The sequence below is a fragment of the Panicum virgatum genome, chromosome 5K (assembly GCF_016808335.1).
Source record: "Panicum virgatum strain AP13 chromosome 5K, P.virgatum_v5, whole genome shotgun sequence".
In the NCBI taxonomy this organism is placed as follows: Eukaryota; Viridiplantae; Streptophyta; class Magnoliopsida; order Poales; family Poaceae; genus Panicum; species Panicum virgatum.
The window spans coordinates 29133150-29155578 of record NC_053140.1 but is presented as its reverse complement, the minus strand read 5'-3'; the positions used below and the strand labels follow the sequence as shown (position 1 = coordinate 29155578).

Sequence of the window (22429 nt, the reverse complement as noted above, 5' to 3'; positions counted from 1 at the left end):
GTGCCGCTAAGTTGCGGGGAGGGAGGAGGAGGCCATGCTAGTTGGCGTGGTGGGCTTCAGGGATAGCGGGGTGGTGGGCGCGAGTAGCGGTGGCGAGGGGCCGCGAGCGGCGGCGGGGCGGCGCTAGGGTTTGCGCGGGTCTGCGGGGATTTTTCCCCATTGTCTGACTGGGCAAGAGGATAAGGTGGGGGGAGGTGGTTTGGATGGCTTGAGCGGGAGGTGGGGTGGGTCCCGTGTGTCGGCGAGCGGGATAGCGCGGGAGAGAGCTAGGTGCGGCAGTGAAAATTTTGGCCTGATGGGTGGAGCCGGATTGTCGGTGGCTGGTCCTAGACTGGGGCAAAGTTGGTTCTGATGCAGCAGGTCCACTTGTCAGTGACCCTTTGAGTTCTATTAGGTCTCTGGACAAAAAATTGGTGTACTAAATACTTTCAAATTAAAAAGTGATGAACACAAAGATTGCACACCTCATGAAAATGCACACTTTTTGTTTTGGTAGTTTGTTCATTCGACAAAGTGGCTGTAAGTTTGTTCATGAAAATGACATATCTCACTTATAGTTCATGGAACTATAAGAGAGATTGTAGATTTTATGAACTACTTTACTTTCACTTTGTCAAATGGGCAAATGGCCAAAATAACAATTGTTGGACTTCATGAGTCGAACAACTCTCGTGTTCATGACTTTTGTACTTGAAGTCATTTGGAGTTTCAAATTATGGATTGATGTTGTATATTCTTTTAAATTCAACTTTTTAATCGTTCAAACTTTGTAACATGAAAATATGACCAAAATCAACACAACAATTTGACAGATCATGATTTTAGAATTTTTTATAAAAAAAGCATCAGATTTTGAGATAGTATGTAGGAGAAAAACTTGTTACAAGATTTTGCCAAGGATTAAAAACACAAATGTGTGAGCAATTCACAGGGAGCAAGAGAGGCTAATGAAGATCTTGGCCCACATGTCATTGATACGGTGGACCACTTGGCACTCAAGCCTAAATAACATCTGGGTCCACATGTCATATAGTAGGGGTACTTCACTTATGCTGCCGGTTTCTATATCTTTTTTTAAAAAAAAACTTAGCTACGAAGCTCAGCTTGGCTGCTCGGCCACTGCCACTGGCCATCCCGCCGCCCCAACCTACTGCCTCGCCGGCGACCAGCACCTGCAGCTGCCGCTGGCCATCCCGCCGCCCCAACCTGCTGCCTCACCGGCAAAAAATCATCTGCAGCTGCCGCCCCTCCCCTCACCTGCATCTCGCGCCCATCCCCTCGAACCCATCGAACCCGCAGTGGATCTTGTCCGGCAAAACGAGCTGCTCCACCGCCCACCAGCAGCCACGGCAACAACCCCCACAAGGTGAGCTCAGTGGCTCACAAAAAAAGGTGAGCAAATCGATGTGTACATCTTTCGATTCTTCCAGTGTTTTTACTTTAGTCGAGGGATTTATGATGGATTTGTTACTCTTTGCACCTAATTTTATCTAGTTCGAGATGGATAGAAGTTGGATTTATAACAGTGCACTATTTTTGCCGGCCTTTTTGTCTGGTGTTCTGCAATTCATGGAATATGTCAGAGGTAGATATAGTGCAGATGAGAAAATCAAGTGCCCATGCCAAAAATGCCTGAACCAGATAGAGAAAAGCCTAGATGATGTACACAAGGATATCGAACTCAATGGTATGTCTAGGTGGTATACTAGGTGGGTTCACCATGGAGAGGAACAAGATGATGTTGGACAAGATGAAGATGGAGAACTCGCTATTGTACCTGAAGATATGTCATTGGACGGAAATGACCAGGCAACACTTGACGAGGAAGGACAACTTGAAGATGTCGTAGATGACGGTGCAAGGGGAGTTCAGGGGTTGATTCAAGATTTGCGCGACGCAGCAAGCCATGGCTTTGGTGGTAACTTATATAAACAACTCATGGAAGAGGCAAAGCGTGAACTTTATCCAGGTTGCACCGAGGAGACTAGGCTATCATTCATTATTAAACTGCTGCATATAAAAGTGTACAATCGGATAACAACATCTGGGTTCGATGCATTCCTTGAGTTGCTTTCTTCATCTTTGAAGAATGTGCCCGGACTTCCTAAGTCCTATAACGAGATGAAAGCTCTGCTTCGGAAGATTGGTTTTGGTTATGTTTGTATTTATGTGTGCAAGTATGATTGTGCCTTGTTTTGGAAGGACCATGAAGGCGACGATCATTGCCCAGTTTGTGGCTTCACAAGATGGAAAGTGAACAAGGAGGGCAGAAAGAAAGTTCCTCACAAGGTCCTCCGTTACTTTCCAATAATTCCACGCCTTCAAAGGTTTTTTATGTCAAAGCAGTGGGCACAATATGCAAGATGGCACAAGGAAAAGAGGGTACCCATTGAGAATGAAATGAGACATCCTGCTGATGGGGAAGCTTGGAAAGATTTTGATGAGACTTTCAAGTCTTTTGCAGATGATCCCCGCAGTTTGAGGTTAGGCATTGCTACTGATGGATTTAACCCATTTGGTCAGATGAGTAATTCATATAGCATATGGCCAGTGATAGTTGTACCATACAATTTTCCACCATGGATGTGCATGGACCAATCCAATTATATGCTTGCTTTACTAATTCCAAGCAAAAAATCACCAGGCAAAGATTTCCATGTGTTCATGCAGCCTTTGATAGCATACTTGATAGAGCTTTGGAAGGGTGTAAAAACTTATGATGCAGTTGAAGGCAAAGACTTCAGCCTGCGTGCAGCGATTCTGTGGGGAATCCATGACTACCCTGCATTAGGCACCATGTCAGCCAGAACCACTAAGGGTTACTTTGCATGTGTGCACTGTGATGAGAATCCATGCTCCGAATGTCTTAGAAACAAAATTGGTTTCATAGACCATAGACGTTTCCTCCCTAACGACCATGCTTGGAGGACAAACAAATCTTTCAATGGCAAGCATGAAAAAAGAGAGAAGCCCAGGAAATTTAGTGCAGATGAGGTTATGGAAAGGTTGGATGAAGTTTGCTATGTTCCAGGCAAGAATCCAGATAATAAGCCAAAATCAAGAAAACGACGACGTAATGAAGATGAACCAGTATGGCATCTGAAGGTTAGCTTGTATGATTTACCATACTGGTCAAAATTGAAGCTACAATACAACCTTGATGTTATGCACATAGAGAAAAACATATGTGAAAACATTTTGTCAACTCTACTTAATATTCCAAACAAGACAAAGGACACCATCGCTGCTAGACTAGATTTGGAGGACAGAGGTATAAGAAAAGAGCTTCATTTGCTAGATGACAGTGGTAGTTCATCATCAAAGCCAAGAGCTTGTTATGTTCTAAAACCAGAAGACAAGAAGAAGTTCTTGCAATTTGTGAGCAATATTAAGTTTCCAGATGGCTATGCCTCCAATATATCAAGATGTGTCAATATGGAGGGAGGAGGATCAATACATGGGCTGAAAACACATGGCTGTCATATAATGCTGCAACGTATTTTACCAGCTGGCCTTCGTGGTTTGGTGCGCAAAGATGTATACGAAGTAATTACTGAATTGGGTACTTTTTTTAGACAACTTTCCTCCAAAACTCTAAAGGTTGATGCACTAAACCAGATGAAGGAAGATATTGTGCTTATCCTTTGCAAGCTAGAGAAAATTTATCCTCCAGCATTCTTTGATGTTATGGTTCACCTAGCAGTACACTTACCTGATGAGGCACTCCTTAGGGGACCGGTGCAGTATGGATGGGTGTATCCCATTGAGAGAAGGTTGGGCACCTTTAAGCGTTTCGTCCGCAATCAAGCAAGACTTGAAGGATCTATTGCGGAGGCATACACTGCCTATGAGTGTATGACCCAGTGCTCAACATATTTTAGTGACATCATTAGTAGGTTCACTAGGCCTGAAAGAAACTTAGATGGAGAAGAGAACATCTCACCCAATGGTTACTCTATTTTTGGTCATGGTATTAACCTGTTGGGTGCTTCAAAACTTCATTACCAAGACAAAGACTATGACTCCATGATTTGGTTTGTTCTAAATAACTGCGAAGAGGTTGATGAATACAAAGAGTGAGTAATTCCTGTTATTACAGCTATCTTTATTCAATACTAGTGTCACAAAATAACTAATTAGCTTCTTCCTTGGTAGCATGTATAGGGAACAATTAGAACAAGAAGAGGTCAACGATGTTGGAAAAATGATGTCAACACAATTCGCTGCATGGTTCGAGAATCACGTGTGTGCTACTTCTACAACATGACTTCATAATTTATGATCCAATACATTTTCAAATCAGTAATTCTGTATGTTTTTTATCTACAGATTACCAAATTGAAATACGAAGGCTCAACACTTGTTGATGAAGACTTGTAATCACTAGCATGTGGCCCGGATCCGCACATGCATTCGTACACAGCCTGTATAATCAATGGGGTATGGTACCACACTATAGCTCGTGACGAACATACGAAGACACAGAACTCCACCATCAAAACTGCAGGTACTCACGGTGATGACACAATTGACTTCTATGGGACAATCACAGACATTATTGAGTTGAGTTATAGTAGGAACAGCAAAGGGCGTAGAACTGTTATCTTATTACGATGTGAATGGTAACATCTTGGTGGAAGGACATACCAGATGAAAGATGATGGTTACTTCAAGAGCATAAACATCACAGGTCGATGTTATAAGGATGATCCTTTCATTATGTCCACAGATGCTACACAAGTATTTTTCTTGGAAGATACAAAATTAGGTCCATGTTGGCGAGTGCTTCAAGAATTTGGCCACCGACATATATTTTATGCCGAAGAGTCCCACACAAACCAACCAATCCATGAACAAGTACAAATGAGATGTCAAGAGGCATACCAAGAGGAGCATATTTCATCTACAGATGGTGCAGTGAGAGACATTCCTCCAGATATGGATTTGTTGCACATGGATAATGAACCAGGCAGCCCTATTAGTACAGACCTCGTCGAGAGCATCCGTCGACAAAAACATATTGCTCAAGGTGATGAAGCAGACCGTGAAGATGAAGATGAAAATGAAGATGAAACCTACCTTGAGTACCATAGTCCAGAAGAAGGCAACACTTTAGGAGAAGACAGTGATGTTGATTGACCTTTGCATTTCTAGAGATTTGTGAACCATGAACTTTTCTGTTATTGATTTTGTTGTATTTGAATTATGCTACTACATTTGTATCCGATTTGTGAGATTGTAAGACCTTATATGCAATGTTTCTGTTTTTAGTGGATACTTCATGTCTGATCCAAGTTACAGTGTCCAGATTTAATTCACATGATGTATATCTATATAGTCCAAGGTTTCTGTGTTTTCATGACACATGAAAATGTCATGGAATGCCCATAATCTATCCTAAAATGTATTTCTGGGTTTTTATGACCCCAAGGCCATGTCATGGAAAGTACAAAATCTGTCACAAAATATAATTGGAAGTGACATACATGCTGCAAAAGTTTCAACCCACACAATTTTCACATCAAAGCAAAAGTGATCTTTATTTCCAACATACATCAGCATTGCACATACATAGGGCTCACTACTGTCCACCACAACAGGTTAATACATCATCAGAATTGCCTACTTCAATACAGCTACAACCAAGCCAATGGCCAACACCACGAATATTGTTACATTCACACATCCACACACAAGACAAATGCAACTTCCCAAGCCTTCCCTGTTCTTGCCAACCATTTCCTTCACCTCGTTCAGATTTTGCTCCAACCTATCAATTTTTCCCACCAGCTCGGGAACTTCTGTTGTCGAAGCAGCTGCAATGGTCGAGGAAGCTGGAAGTAGATAACCATGATCCTCAAGGTACACCATATATTCCTCCTCGAACCAATACCTGGAACATCTCCCCTGCATCCAAATGACAACCACAGACAATTTAACACCAATAGTGCAGACACTGAATGCTACAAACACTACCATTCTCAGGGAAGCACATTCAGGGAACCACTGAACTGACATTTCCATAGCCTTGCCGAGGGCACTTGAAAAAACTCTTTCCAATATTATACTGAGACTTCGTGGTAGTGGCAGCAAACACCCGCACATCCTTGCAAGTCGGGCACATGATCAATGGTAACCCGGTCATATCATCAAGCGGTGCCTGCAGATTGACAGTAGTGGGCGGAGGCACTGCAGCAACAACAGCAAGGGGTCCAGGTTGCAGGGCAACCCGATCTGCACTTGACCGCTGAGTCCGAGCGGTTGAGGAGGACGCCTGCGACATGACAACTAAAGAGGGAAGGTGAGCAATAGTGAAAGGCAACAAAGGGGGGACAGGGAGGGGGCATTGCCAAAATGGCACACCTAGGGCGATGAGGAGCTGCCACCGCCGAGATGACGCTCAGCCTGAGAGCCGCGGTCGGCCCGCCCGCCCGAAAGCCGCGCTCACCCCGCCCACCTTGCTCAGCCCGCCAGCCAGCCGCGCGCGCCTCGCCGCCCAACCGACCTCCGCTTTGCCGCCAAACCGGGCCCCTCCGATGCTCCGCCCGCCCGCAAGCTGCGCTCAGCCCGCCAAGCTCTGCCGCCCACCGTGCTCCGTCAACCCTAGCTTCACGCCGAGATCCGCCACCAGCCAGCCGCCGCGCTCCACCAGGCCGCCCGCCAACCCTCCGCCTGCGCCCGGCCACCACGCAACACCGGCCCACCTGCCGCCGGCAGCCACGCTCGGTCCAGCCTCTCGCCGGCAGTCGCTCTCTGCTCGCCCAAACGCTGCCCATCGCCTCTCGTGTGGGAGTGGGGGATTTTGGGGAACGATTCGAAATAGTCAAAGTCCTACTAGGAGTATATTCACGATTTTTATTTTTTTAGGACTATGGCTGATTAATGACGATGGGGACCGTCATGTCAAAATTAAAAAAACAATGATGCTACAAAAAGGTCACAAAAAACCACTCCACGTTGTCACAAATACAAATCCATCGATCGGCTACAGCCGGCCGATATTTTGTGACGACACACGGCATCTTTATGTGACATAATATAGAGTGTCGTCACAAATATTTCAAGGTCTCATGAATTTATGACGCCACTGTTATTTTCATCATATTATGTTACAATATATGACGATATTTGTCCTCATCATGGGGACTTTTGTCATAAAAAATTAGAATTCTTGTAGTGGTGAAATCCTTTCTTCCTTCTGCAAACTTGGCTCTTATTGGCGATGGGGTTGCCGTCGGCTTTTCAAGGGAGAAGTTCTCTGAATATGTCGAGGAAATGAAGCCCATCGCTGATAAGGTTATCAGTGGTTTGGAGCCGGTGCCTGAGGGAGAGGCTTGAACATTTGTTGTAATGTTCTTTTGGCTTTGTGGATGTGCGTCCACTAGAGTACTTTTAACACATGGATGTATAGTACTTTCTTCTTTGAGTTGATGACTGATCAAGTGGTTGCCTTTTTAACGAAGCTTGTCACTGGCTAGCTTTGGTTGCATCTCTGCCTTGTTCGAGTACCGTAGTAGTCGATTTGTTTGTCATCTCATGGATGAATAATTCCTTTTAGGAGAAAGAGATCTTGTCTCGGCTTGGGTCGAGTACCATAGTAGTCGACGAGTTGTCATCTCATGGATGAATAATGACTCCTTTAAGGAGATAGAGGTCTTGTCTCTTTCATAGGTCGAGTACCGTAGTAGTCGACGAGTTGTTATCTCATGGATGAATAGTGACTCCTTCTAGGAAATAGAGATCTTGTCTCGAATTTTGGTCGAGTACCATAGTAGTCGACGAGTTGTCATCCCATGGATGAATAACTCCTATTGGGAGATAGGGAACTTATCCCTTAGGGCCGCGGAGCTCATGTCTCTTAGCCCTAGCTACTCGATGCACCGTGCCTTTTACTTTAACTTAACAAAGAAAGGTTAGTAGTCAAAGTAGCTGATGGAGTAACAACTCCTGAAGAAGGTAGAGAACTTGTCTCTAGGGCCGCGGAGATCGTGTCTCTTAGCCCCAACTACTCGATATGCCTTGCCTTTTACTTTAACTTAACAAAGAAAGGTTGGTAGTCAAAGTAGCTGATGGAGTAACAACTCCTAAAGAAGGTAGAGAACTTGTCTCTAGGGCCGTGGAGATCGTGTCTCTTAGCCCTAACTACTCGATACGCCGTGCCTTTTACTTTAACTTAACAAAGAAAGGTTGGTAGTCATAGTAGTTGATGGAGTAAGAACTCCTGAGGGCGATAGAGAAACTTGTCTCTAGAGCCTTCTTGATTAAAATCTCTTTCTTGATTTCACTTGGACTCTGGAGAGTATGGTGGTTTTTTGAAGCAATCGAGTAGATTGATGACGCATCTTTTTGTACATTCCTCCATCAAATTCTGAAGCACTCGATTTCTTCTTTATACTAGAATCTTGCTCGGATGGACCTAACCTAGCCTTTATTGGCGGGAAGACCGGGGGTTTGCCCTGAGGAGATTTGATTTGGGTATTTGCCTTTTGCTGACACGAATAGTTTTGGCATTGAATCAGGACTCGGGCTAACCCATCCTAGCCTTTATTGTGTGTAAGACAGGGGATTGGCCCTGAGGTGATCCAGACAGGTAGCTTTATTTTTGTTGATAGTTTGGGGCTGGAACCTCCCTCGAGCGGACCCATCCTAGCCTTTATTGGGGGGAAGACCGGGGGTTGGCCCTAAGGTGGTTGGACCCATCCGACTACTTTGTATGGAGTACTTCTTCTTCTTTGACTTTGAGTAGTTCGGGGGTAGAATCTGAGCTCGGGCGGACCCATCCTAGCCTTTATTGGGTGTAAGACTCAGGGTTGGCCCTGAGGAGATTTAACCCATCCGACTAACTTCTTCTTCTTTGATTGTCAAAAGAAACTTTGGTGATGTAGATTCTTTTCCTTGGTGTCTTTGTCGGCAGAAGGTGGAGGTGCTCCGAGTGCTTTGCGGAGGATGATGCATTGGAAACTCGAGTGCTTCGCTTTAGGGTGCAAAAAACATCTTGAATGAAGTTTTTGATGAGTGGAATCGATCTTCGACTGCTTTGTTGGTTGGGGAGGAGGTACTGCTCTGTTGCTGCATTGTTTTTGCGAGTTGTACTCGTAGTTGTCAGGTAATCGATAGTTAGATGTCGGGCTGTATGCTTTGACTTCTTGATGATCTTCTCCTTTTGTTGATGATGACTGTTTTCGCATTGCGACCGATGTTGATGACGTTGTGTAAGTGTTGGCGGCCATTATATGCCCATTTTAGCCGCCAACCATTGCCATTAATGAGGGAACTTGAAGTAGTTTGGACATAAAGTTTTATTTAAACTAATGAGTTCCACAAGTTTTGTGTCTCAATATGTTTTGCAAGGAATACAGGTAATATGGAACACAAATACCATTATTTGGTGAAGTAGCAGTTGAGTCCATACAAATGAAAGTTCATTCAGATGTCTCGGTACAAATGACACTTGGGCATGGTACAGAAGTTACTCAAATCACATATTTGACAGCACCATGTTGAAGAGCTCTCCGAGATGATCAAAATGGACACTTGGATGTCCCAATTCGGAGTCCGGATGGAAAAGTTATGCCTCCGGGAAGATCACCGACACGGCCCTGTCAGGCCAGTCGGCCTGACTTAGGCCAGCCAGCCTGGACAAGGGCGACCGGCCTGACACCTTTCACAAATGACCCTCCACTCAGTATCATTGCGTTAGGGACTCACCAATGGACCCCCAAACACTTGGGTACATGCCCAAAGCGAAGCTAAGTCCGAAAGGCCTCATATGTCCCTCCAATGGACTTCCGAAGTGGCCGTTCGATGTTGGGCTGATCATCCAAGGATTGGATCTGCACCTACATGCAAAGAAACACACAAGAAACCAATGTCAACCATTGGATAGAAGTTAACACAAATGGAGTGATGGATGAGTTTGTCACATGGATCAAAAGGCCCACCTTCCGCATGAAGAAACGTCCAACCACCTTGGGAGAGCAACACCACACTGTCCATCACACAATGGCGGTTGATCCAACGCCTGGGGAGAAAATCCCAGGCCAGCCGGCCTCACTTTTCGGCTGTTCTGACCAAATCAAGTTGGAGGTTGCTCTAACCGACATTGCAAGAAGGAATATTGGGTGTTCGATCAAAACTCGGAGAATCCTAGGCCGGCCGGCCTAAGGGAGGCCGGCCGACCTCACTTTGTCACAGCACGTGCCCATCTTTCGCGTGAGAGCTAAGCAGCCGACCAACTTGCGTAAAGTGCACGCACTAGCTTCAGCACCGTCTTGGAAGAGCTATAAAAGGACACCCACACCTCACTTCCAAAGCACGGAGAATTGGAGCAAGTCCAAGGCAAAGCGTAGCGCTCCACATATCTTTAGAAAATAGGGAGAGAGGCGAGGTGAGAGTCCGGAGAGGAGCCGTAGTGTTGGCCCCTCTCCAACTTTGTGCCACCAAGGAATGAAGTTTCGGTTCGAGTAATTTCCTCTTCTTTCGTCGGTAATATTGTTTACTCTCTATTACTTGAATACTTGGTCTCTCTAGTTGTGGGATCCCTTGTCTGCGTGGGTAGCAAGTTCTATCCATTTGAGGTTTTTTCTTGCCTTAACGTGAGGCAGAAGTCAGTGACTTGATAGTGTAGGTGCGGTGCCTAGACTTGATAGTTACCTTGGGTTGTGTTCCACCCCACGTAACCGCTGTGGTAGACGGCAGGTGGTGACAGCCCTGTCTGTCCTTTGTAGTCCACCACGTTCGGGTGCTTTCATAGCATTAGTTGCCGACTGCCATTGGACTCCCTTCTCATCCATTTCTGAGTCCTTCCCTGAGGCCGCCGATTCAACTAGAGAACAAGTCAAGTATTCTTGTTAGGAGTAGTTAGCAAGATGATGTTAGATTACCTCTACCTATCTTATCTGGACCTCTTCACTCCCGTCATCTTGATATGTAAACCAGATAGTGGAAGTTTCTGGCAAGCCATTATAGTAACATTTGAAGAAGTCAGTAATGCCAAGGGCTTTAGGATCATTGGCAATCATGATGGCTGCTTCACCGAATGATGTGCATCGGCGAGTGACAGTTTCTTCTTCTTAGGAGAAGTTTTCTGATGGAAATTCTATCTCTAACAATTCAACTATCATGGTTTTGTGCATATACATGTACAGCCACAACTGAATAAACCACCAAGGACCTCCCAAGTTAGTGATCGGCTAGTTCTTTCTAAGTCTGACTGATACCTGATGGAGCAGATGATAGACTGAACCTAGGAGATGTTTGCCGAGGGGAACAGAGTTTCCATTAGCCAGAATTTCTGCAAACTTAAGATTGTAGTTTGTTGGGCCGACTGCTTTGCCACAGAAGATGAATTTCTCAAGCCACATGTTGAGGAAGGCAGTGTGACCTCTGACAGATACGGAGTCGGTTTTCATATTCTTGCCAATATACCCTTTCCATCCACCGATGCTTTTGGTTTCAATCTTGAAGGAAGTTTTTTCTAATAGATGGAAAGATCTGTCAGGAGCGTGGATGTTCAGGCCAGTGAGCATCACGACATCCATCAGAGTCGGTGTCATGGGTCCATGGTTGAACATGAATGCATTAAGTGCATCGGACCAAAAGTGAGAAGCCAATATAAGCATCGGCTCATTCCTAATCATCTCCGATAAGGACAGATTCAAGCATTGACTGGTGTCGTATTCCTCCCAGTTGGTTCTCTGAACATTGGCTATTCTGCAAAACCAGTTCCTCCATCCAGGAGAGACGCTTGGCCAATATCTGAAGGCTTGGGACCAATCTAGGTTCATGTTGGATGATTTGAGGGGGATTCTACCGGTTTCAAGATTGATGATGCTAGTGGGATCTGGATTACCCATCGGACCTAAGCAGACCATGCTGGATTGGTTTTCTAGTGGAATGATTACGTTGCCCCTGAGATTCTAAAAATGAAGGCGGAAATAAGAGATGCAACTGAAGAAATCGGAAGGGGAGTAGAAAGCAGAGATGTAGATGGGGGAAGAGAACATACCTCTGGGATCTCGGAGATGGACGCCATTGCCAGAAGAGTGGTTCTTGGACTTGGATCCTTGAAACCCTAGGAGGCTGCGTTGGCGGCGGCGGAGTAGTTGTGTTCTTGAGCAAGAGAGAAGGCAGGGATGCTACAGGAAATGTGCCAGCGGAAAGGAAGACGAAGATATTTATAACCTTTGCCCATGGGCAAAATGGGGATGCGGCGTGCTGTTTGGACGACAGAGATCTGTTTAAACATTGGCAATAATGATTAACGTTAATTTCGGAGCAACAAATCTATTACTCCGAAACTGGGGGGGGCATGTGTTGACACCGTTTTTTGACACGTTTCAAGGAAAGGTGATTTTTGTGAAGAGAAGGTGGCCGATTTGGAAGAAACCAAAAAATGCACAGGGTTGGAATCGGCCGATGGAGTCCGTCCGATGGACCAGGGGAATATGCTTCGAAGATACTGATCCGCTAGCTCTGATGCTCGGCCGATGGAGAGTTGCCGATGGAGTAAAGGAAGGAGGAGAGGATCCGGACTCTACGAGGATCTTGACAATTTGGTTGTAATATTTAGAATAGCTTATCTTTAGTAAGTCTTTTCTTTAGAGTCAAGTAATGTGTGCCGTAATCGGCTAGGACTTGATAGCGCTAGGCTATATATATCAGTTGTAAGGGACCGGAAAAACTTGATACACATCCAATACAACACAACTTTACAATTCCTTTGCACTTTTTCGGCGACTTCGCCTTTTCTTTTCTTTTTTCAACAAGTTCTTTCAAGTTGATCAAGGACGCCTCACATTCGAGCGACTTGATTTGCTAGTGAGTTTTCATTTTACCGAGTATATTTGAGCTTTAGCTACCGGGGGCATCGCAGTGGTTTCGTTCAAATCTATTCAAAAGTTATCGAGTTTATCTAGGCTTTGACTTCCGGGCGCATCGCTATTGTCTCGTCTAGATTTATTCACAATTTATCGATATCGGCTAGATTTGTAGGCTTTCCTACGCTTTTTGGCCATTATCACATCTAAAAACATATTAGATCAGCTTTAGGTTTTGCAATAACACTTTTGTTATCTCAAGAGCCAGTTTAGATCTGTTTTAGCCTGCATCATCTAAGTTACACATTCGTAGCTTAGATCTTGTTATATGTACGATCGGCTATCCAAAGCCGGTTTTGTCGTTTAGTGCATCGGCTGATCTTGCCGACGCGCTTGTTTATCATACGCTTGCATTCAATATCTTTTTGCCGTTTACTATATCGGCAGAGCCTGTCGATACACCTGTCTGAGAGATATTCGGAATCCCAACCGATACGCTCTCGAATTGGACTTTGTTTTCTCCTTTGTCAATTTCAAGTCAAACTGACTGGCACGCTTGGTCTACTTTCCGTGCTTGGTGAACACTTGCCCTCGGATTCTAGTTTGTTGATTTTTGCATCAACACGCAGCAGCTGGAGAAGATGGCTGCTCTTGAAATATCTTCTCAGGATCAGTTAGAGAAGGTCGGACTTCTGGAGGCCCGAGTCGAAGCTTTGGAGCAGGACAATTCTTTCTGCTCTTCAAGACAAGGCCTCCAAGCTATAGGAGAAGGCAAAGGCCCTTGCCAAGGAGAAGAAAGGCATTCTTTTCCTTCTTTGGTGCTTGTAGTTTTCGAGTAGCTTTTGTCTTTTGTGCTCATGTTGACCTTGCTTTGACAGAGCATAAAAGTTTGTTGTTGAGAAAGGTTGAATTGGTGACTGACTTGACCAATGTTATGTATCGCCAAACAGATGCTATGGAGAAGCTGACCAAGATTAAGCTGACTCTGACAAGCAGCTGGTCAAGGACATGAAGCAAATCAAGGATTTGGCGGCTGATCGTGATCAGAAGGCCCAGCAGTTGGCTGATCTTGAGGCTACGGCAAAGGTAGTCGTCGAGATGGTCGAGGAGGAAGATGCTGGTAACAAGAGTCTGGTGGAGCATCTTCGTGAAGCCCCCCAGCGACTTAGTAGCTTCTTCTCTGACGCAGCTAGGGAGTACTTGGCCCATGCCTTAGGATTAGTGCACTACAAGAATTCTTGGCTTGTATGACAAACCGAATCTGTCATATAAAGTACAAAATTGGTCATAAAAAATATGTTATGATGAAAATCCCCGCGTCACGAGGTCGTCACAAAACGACCGTCACATAATGTACCTCGTGACGGTTTTATGGTCCGTCGTCACAAAATGTCTGTATCTTTTGTGACGGAATCCTTATAGCGTCACACATTGTTACCTTTTATGACAACTAATTCTATCATATATTAGTTAGTCAATGCGTCACGTTATGTACGAGTCCTCACAAATGGTCAGCCAAAGAACAAGTTTGGATTTTTTTTATGACGCCACAGGGTTGTCATGTATGGGTTTGTAGATTATGTGACAGTTATATTTTGTCATGTTTTGTACTGTTTTGTATGGTATTTATTCACATTTGCAGACGGATGTGTGGCGTCACTAATTGTCATTTCATTCATGACGAGCATGGCATGCATATTCAGTGACAACCCACTGATCTTTCATCATAGTACACAAAAGTATAATACACATATATCATCAAAGCCATCATCCACAGGATTGACATCACAATTCATAAATCATTGAGAATTCACAGATTGACATCCCAAGTGATAACACAATTCACCGAAGCCATCATGCATACACATGTTCCAACCACAAACTTGCAGCATACTTGTTCAACCACATAGTTCCAGGTTCTAGGTTCCGGCACATAGTTCCAGGTTCCAGCAAACATAAAAATATATGCAGAATATAACATACAACCAGATGGCGCATAGTTCTAACGAAGTTCCAAGCACAGACTAAGTTGAAGCAATGTAGCAAAAGCTTAGGCAAAGGCCTCATCCTCAGAAACTGCATTCGTACCTCATTCTTTCTGAAATTTCAGGACAGCTCGCAGCAGCTCATTAGTCTCCTCAAACTTGATAGTCATCCCCCTCACTTGCTCTTGGGTCTGCCGCAGCAAACTTTGGTTTTCTTCGAGTGCGGCCTGCTGAGTTTGAAGCTGTGCCTTCAACTCTTCCTGCTTCCTAGCAGATTCCTCTCTTTCAGCTTGGAGGGCTGCCTCAAACTGAGCTTGCATGCGTGCTTGTGCTGCTGTCGATGAGGACTGACCAGTCTTTGACGGTCGAGGGGCACCAATGTTAGGAAGAAATGTGGATGAGCGGCTGATCTGGCTAAGACTTTCATCAACAATCTTGGATGGGGACTTTTGTGCTTCTCCTTCTTCTGGCTCTCTATTCTTCTCTGCCACCATTCGTTCCTACATAAAAAGAATGCACTTCATAACAAGGCCGCAGAACAGTGTTGAAACAACATGTATTTTAGTACAACAGATGTATCCAATCCTTTTGGAACTTACATATATATCATTGGCAAGAGGAGTGCGACCATTTTTTTGACTATTCATACATTTCCCAAAGAACTTTACAGCATCTGGCTCACTGTTGTTGTACTTAGGCCTCTGCAGCATGTAAAAGCCTTGGATTACTTTGAAGCACACATCTCAGTTTGCATTGCGTAGTAACAAAAGGATCCAGGCCAACACCAGGCAATCAGTGTGCATATAGAACAAAATAACCACATAAAGAATTTGAAAAACAACCCAAAAGCAACCCAAAAGTGTGTAGTATAGTACCCCAAAAGTGAAAGCAATAGTATTACCAGGCTGTATCGATGGGCTATGTAGGACCTAGAACCCGTTTTTTGGTGAAGCTGCATGTTGCCTTGATTTACTTTATTCTTTGCAAATTTCTCCTGCACCACAAATGCAATACAAACTTTTAATTCACATGCACAGTTTGATTGCATATTAACAAAAGCAGTGATGCAGGGCATGGACCTGATTCTTTGGGTCACACCAGTACTCTACGAGCTTGATCCACTCCTCTTTCTTCATTTTACGTGGAGGTTCTTTGGCCAACAGCTGTTCCTTTGTCAGGGACTCATCGAAGTACTTCCTTTTTATGTGATACCTCTGCTGCCTTACTCCCTTCTTAATGATATCAGTGCATGCAGATTTGCTTGGTCCCTCATTCTTAACATCGACATCCAACCTATTCTGGAGCCACACAAATCATTTATTAGAAAAAATTCCTTACATGGGAGTAGAGCTAGTAATGAAAGAAAGTAGCTGTAGTGAAATAGGTGTCTCACCGCCACTTTGTCAAGGACTTTTTGTACTTCTGTTGGGCCCCCATCTCTTTCATAAAGCTTCCAAGATGTGTAGATAGGCAGCTTGTCTCTAAGAGCTACACCAGTTTCTGATGCCAGCTTCGCAGCTTGAAGTGGGACATCAGGTCTTTTCTTCCCTTCAGCCACTTGGATAGCCAGCTTGTTTCCTCTCTTTATCATCTTCTCTAAGCCAACCCCAATGGTTTTCTTGCGGACTTCCTTTCGGGGCGCTGCATTGGCAAACAACATGCAAACTAGGTTATTATAGCATCCATAAATGTAGATATTGAATGTAGATAATAATGGTTGGAAACACATATTGATTACCTGGAACTAAGTCACCAACTGGTTCTCCTTCATTTGTATGACCCTCTAAATCGGCATCAACTTGGACATTTGAGTCATTGATGTCATTGCTTTGCCTAGAGCTCTGTACACCTGGTGAGGTTTCTATAGGATATGAGTGGTCAACACTAGTTGTAGGAGTAGGAGTACTATGCTCAGTGTTTCCACCAGGCGCAGATACGGGTGGTTGACTGGTGCTGGGTAATCTAGAAGGACTAGGCAGCTTGCTGGCACTGGAAATGGGATTAGTTTTAGGGTTGGCTTTCGAAGTGGTCTTAGGAGGCAAGGGCAGTCTTTCCCTAGGTGGTGGACGGCCTCCAGGCGAAGGCATGGCTGCCTGTTGCCTAGTCAATCTGGTAGGCGTGCGCGGTGGCAGCTGTTTTGCAGCTGCCATTTGTGCCATCTTTTGCTTCTTCTGCTGAGGGCGAGTTCTTGGAACCATCGCTCCTACCTGCCAAGAGAAACATGCATCTTATCAATTAAGGAACAAGTGTGAAGTACATTAAATGACTATAATGAAGTACATGATTGAAAAAGACTGACAAGATACTTGTTAATTGGCCTAGTAATGCATCTCACCTCAGTATTATCCTCATTATTTAGGTCATCATCACTCTCAGATTGGTTATCAATGTCAGAGGATGGGTCATATTCTTTGTCAGAATCGCTATTGTCAGACACTACTGTCTTCCTTTTGCACTTTTCCTTTTTGGAAATAACATCTCTAACTTCCTGAGGTAATATTGGAATGCCAAGAGACTTAAAATGTTCCTCGATATCCCTTACCCTTTCATCCCTGTCCAGCTCATACTGGGTTTTTGTCATTTCTTACTTAGTTTCATCAAACGCACAGAAAGCAGAAACTAGATTCAATTTCTGTAAAAGAGATGGAAAAGAACTAACAAATCAGTATTCTTTGAAATCTTAGAAAGAAGGAAAAATAACAATCAAGAATAACATAGGAAGTTACGTACAGCCATGGGCAAGTTTTATTAGTCAGACAGAGAACAATTAGCAAAACACACAAGCACTGGAACCAAAGGTCTCGAACAATTAGCAGAACACACAAGCAATGGAGGAGAAGGAGGAAACAGAGTACCTTTGGAGCAGGAGGAAGCAGAGTACAGCCGGCGTTGAGGAGTGCACGTGGATGTCGTCCGGCGACGCTGTCGGAGCAATGTTCAGGACGTCGACGGGGCTCGCCGGCCTCCGGCGTTGAGGTGGAACCGCGCTTGGTGCCGCTAAGTTGCGGGGAGGGAGGAGGAGGCCATGCTAGTTGGCGTGGTGGGCTTCAGGGATAGCGGGGTGGTGGGCGCGAGTAGCGGTGGCGAGGGGCCGCGAGCGGCGGCGGGGCGGCGCTAGGGTTTGCGCGGGTCTGCGGGGATTTTTCCCCATTGTCTGACTGGGCAAGAGGATAAGGTGGGGGGGAGGTGGTTTGGATGGCTTGAGCGGGAGGTGGGGTGGGTCCCGTGTGTCGGCGAGCGGGATAGCGCGGGAGAGAGCTAGGTGCGGCAGTGAAAATTTTGGCCTGATGGGTGGAGCCGGATTGTCGGTGGCTGGTCCTAGACTGGGGCAAAGTTGGTTCTGATGCAGCAGGTCCACTTGTCAGTGACCCTTTGAGTTCTATTAGGTCTCTGGACAAAAAATTGGTGTACTAAATACTTTCAAATTAAAAAGTGATGAACACAAAGATTGCACACCTCATGAAAATGCACACTTTTTGTTTTGGTAGTTTGTTCATTCGACAAAGTGGCTGTAAGTTTGTTCATGAAAATGACATATCTCACTTATAGTTCATGGAACTATAAGAGAGATTGTAGATTTTATGAACTACTTTACTTTCACTTTGTCAAATGGGCAAATGGCCAAAATAACAATTGTTGGACTTCATGAGTCGAACAACTCTCGTGTTCATGACTTTTGTACTTGAAGTCATTTGGAGTTTCAAATTATGGATTGATGTTGTATATTCTTTTAAATTCAACTTTTTAATCGTTCAAACTTTGTAACATGAAAATATGACCAAAATCAACACAACAATTTGACAGATCATGATTTTAGAATTTTTTATAAAAAAAGCATCAGATTTTGAGATAGTATGTAGGAGAAAAACTTGTTACAAGATTTTGCCAAGGATTAAAAACACAAATGTGTGAGCAATTCACAGGGAGCAAGAGAGGCTAATGAAGATCTTGGCCCACATGTCATTGATACGGTGGACCACTTGGCACTCAAGCCTAAATAACATCTGGGTCCACATGTCATATAGTAGGGGTACTTCACTTATGCTGCCGGTTTCTATATCTTTTTTTAAAAAAAAACTTAGCTACGAAGCTCAGCTTGGCTGCTCGGCCACTGCCACTGGCCATCCCGCCGCCCCAACCTACTGCCTCGCCGGCGACCAGCACCTGCAGCTGCCGCTGGCCATCCCGCCGCCCCAACCTGCTGCCTCACCGGCAAAAAATCATCTGCAGCTGCCGCCCCTCCCCTCACCTGCATCTCGCGCCCATCCCCTCGAACCCATCGAACCCGCAGTGGATCTTGTCCGGCAAAACGAGCTGCTCCACCGCCCACCAGCAGCCACGGCAACCACCCCCACAAGGTGAGCTCAGTGGCTCACAAAAAAAGGTGAGCAAATCGATGTGTACATCTTTCGATTCTTCCAGTGTTTTTACTTTAGTCGAGGGATTTATGATGGATTTGTTACTCTTTGCACCTAATTTTATCTAGTTCGAGATGGATAGAAGTTGGATTTATAACAGTGCACTATTTTCGCCGGCCTTTTTGTCTGGTGTTCTGCAATTCATGGAATATGTCAGAGGTAGATATAGTGCAGATGAGAAAATCAAGTGCCCATGCCAAAAATGCCTGAACCAGATAGAGAAAAGCCTAGATGATGTACACAAGGATATCGAACTCAATGGTATGTCTAGGTGGTATACTAGGTGGGTTCACCATGGAGAGGAACAAGATGATGTTGGACAAGATGAAGATGGAGAACTCGCTATTGTACCTGAAGATATGTCATTGGACGGAAATGACCAGGCAACACTTGACGAGGAAGGACAACTTGAAGATGTCGTAGATGACGGTGCAAGGGGAGTTCAGGGGTTGATTCAAGATTTGCGCGACGCAGCAAGCCATGGCTTTGGTGGTAACTTATATAAACAACTCATGGAAGAGGCAAAGCGTGAACTTTATCCAGGTTGCACCGAGGAGACTAGGCTATCATTCATTATTAAACTGCTGCATATAAAAGTGTACAATCGGATAACAACATCTGGGTTCGATGCATTCCTTGAGTTGCTTTCTTCATCTTTGAAGAATGTGCCCGGACTTCCTAAGTCCTATAACGAGATGAAAGCTCTGCTTCGGAAGATTGGTTTTGGTTATGTTTGTATTTATGTGTGCAAGTATGATTGTGCCTTGTTTTGGAAGGACCATGAAGGCGACGATCATTGCCCAGTTTGTGGCTTCACAAGATGGAAAGTGAACAAGGAGGGCAGAAAGAAAGTTCCTCACAAGGTCCTCCGTTACTTTCCAATAATTCCACGCCTTCAAAGGTTTTTTATGTCAAAGCAGTGGGCACAATATGCAAGATGGCACAAGGAAAAGAGGGTACCCATTGAGAATGAAATGAGACATCCTGCTGATGGGGAAGCTTGGAAAGATTTTGATGAGACTTTCAAGTCTTTTGCAGATGATCCCCGCAGTTTGAGGTTAGGCATTGCTACTGATGGATTTAACCCATTTGGTCAGATGAGTAATTCATATAGCATATGGCCAGTGATAGTTGTACCATACAATTTTCCACCATGGATGTGCATGGACCAATCCAATTATATGCTTGCTTTACTAATTCCAAGCAAAAAATCACCAGGCAAAGATTTCCATGTGTTCATGCAGCCTTTGATAGCATACTTGATAGAGCTTTGGAAGGGTGTAAAAACTTATGATGCAGTTGAAGGCAAAGACTTCAGCCTGCGTGCAGCGATTCTGTGGGGAATCCATGACTACCCTGCATTAGGCACCATGTCAGCCAGAACCACTAAGGGTTACTTTGCATGTGTGCACTGTGATGAGAATCCATGCTCCGAATGTCTTAGAAACAAAATTGGTTTCATAGACCATAGACGTTTCCTCCCTAACGACCATGCTTGGAGGACAAACAAATCTTTCAATGGCAAGCATGAAAAAAGAGAGAAGCCCAGGAAATTTAGTGCAGATGAGGTTATGGAAAGGTTGGATGAAGTTTGCTATGTTCCAGGCAAGAATCCAGATAATAAGCCAAAATCAAGAAAACGACGACGTAATGAAGATGAACCAGTATGGCATCTGAAGGTTAGCTTGTATGATTTACCATACTGGTCAAAATTGAAGCTACAATACAACCTTGATGTTATGCACATAGAGAAAAACATATGTGAAAACATTTTGTCAACTCTACTTAATATTCCAAACAAGACAAAGGACACCATCGCTGCTAGACTAGATTTGGAGGACAGAGGTATAAGAAAAGAGCTTCATTTGCTAGATGACAGTGGTAGTTCATCATCAAAGCCAAGAGCTTGTTATGTTCTAAAACCAGAAGACAAGAAGAAGTTCTTGCAATTTGTGAGCAATATTAAGTTTCCAGATGGCTATGCCTCCAATATATCAAGATGTGTCAATATGGAGGGAGGAGGATCAATACATGGGCTGAAAACACATGGCTGTCATATAATGCTGCAACGTATTTTACCAGCTGGCCTTCGTGGTTTGGTGCGCAAAGATGTATACGAAGTAATTACTGAATTGGGTACTTTTTTTAGACAACTTTCCTCCAAAACTCTAAAGGTTGATGCACTAAACCAGATGAAGGAAGATATTGTGCTTATCCTTTGCAAGCTAGAGAAAATTTATCCTCCAGCATTCTTTGATGTTATGGTTCACCTAGCAGTACACTTACCTGATGAGGCACTCCTTAGGGGACCGGTGCAGTATGGATGGGTGTATCCCATTGAGAGAAGGTTGGGCACCTTTAAGCGTTTCGTCCGCAATCAAGCAAGACTTGAAGGATCTATTGCGGAGGCATACACTGCCTATGAGTGTATGACCCAGTGCTCAACATATTTTAGTGACATCATTAGTAGGTTCACTAGGCCTGAAAGAAACTTAGATGGAGAAGAGAACATCTCACCCAATGGTTACTCTATTTTTGGTCATGGTATTAACCTGTTGGGTGCTTCAAAACTTCATTACCAAGACAAAGACTATGACTCCATGATTTGGTTTGTTCTAAATAACTGCGAAGAGGTTGATGAATACAAAGAGTGAGTAATTCCTGTTATTACAGCTATCTTTATTCAATACTAGTGTCACAAAATAACTAATTAGCTTCTTCCTTGGTAGCATGTATAGGGAACAATTAGAACAAGAAGAGGTCAACGATGTTGGAAAAATGATGTCAACACAATTCGCTGCATGGTTCGAGAATCACGTGTGTGCTACTTCTACAACATGACTTCATAATTTATGATCCAATACATTTTCAAATCAGTAATTCTGTATGTTTTTTATCTACAGATTACCAAATTGAAATACGAAGGCTCAACACTTGTTGATGAAGACTTGTAATCACTAGCATGTGGCCCGGATCCGCACATGCATTCGTACACAGCCTGTATAATCAATGGGGTATGGTACCACACTATAGCTCGTGACGAACATACGAAGACACAGAACTCCACCATCAAAACTGCAGGTACTCACGGTGATGACACAATTGACTTCTATGGGACAATCACAGACATTATTGAGTTGAGTTATAGTAGGAACAGCAAAGGGCGTAGAACTGTTATCTTATTACGATGTGAATGGTAACATCTTGG

General features: G+C 44.2%; 3 protein-coding genes across 3 annotated transcripts; 2 read left to right on the top strand and 1 right to left on the bottom strand.

The window, feature by feature from the left end:
* Positions 1 to 1500: 1500 nt before the first annotated feature.
* Positions 1501 to 4080, top strand: LOC120709835. The gene has a single exon (XM_039995476.1). It carries the CDS (start codon positions 1501 to 1503, stop codon positions 4078 to 4080), a length of 2580 nt encoding a protein of 859 aa, XP_039851410.1.
* Positions 4081 to 5622: 1542 nt separating this feature from the next.
* LOC120709834 lies at positions 5623 to 12034 on the bottom strand. Its single transcript, XM_039995475.1, has 4 exons — positions 12008 to 12034; positions 11852 to 11918; positions 6017 to 6189; positions 5623 to 5907 (listed from the first exon to the last, which is right to left on the bottom strand). The coding sequence occupies exons 1-4, from the start codon at positions 12032 to 12034 to the stop codon at positions 5623 to 5625; spliced, it is 552 nt and encodes a 183-aa protein (XP_039851409.1).
* Positions 12035 to 19295: 7261 nt separating this feature from the next.
* On the top strand, positions 19296 to 21875 carry LOC120709833. The gene has a single exon (XM_039995474.1). It carries the CDS (start codon positions 19296 to 19298, stop codon positions 21873 to 21875), a length of 2580 nt encoding a protein of 859 aa, XP_039851408.1.
* The last annotated feature ends 554 nt before the right edge of the window (positions 21876 to 22429 follow it).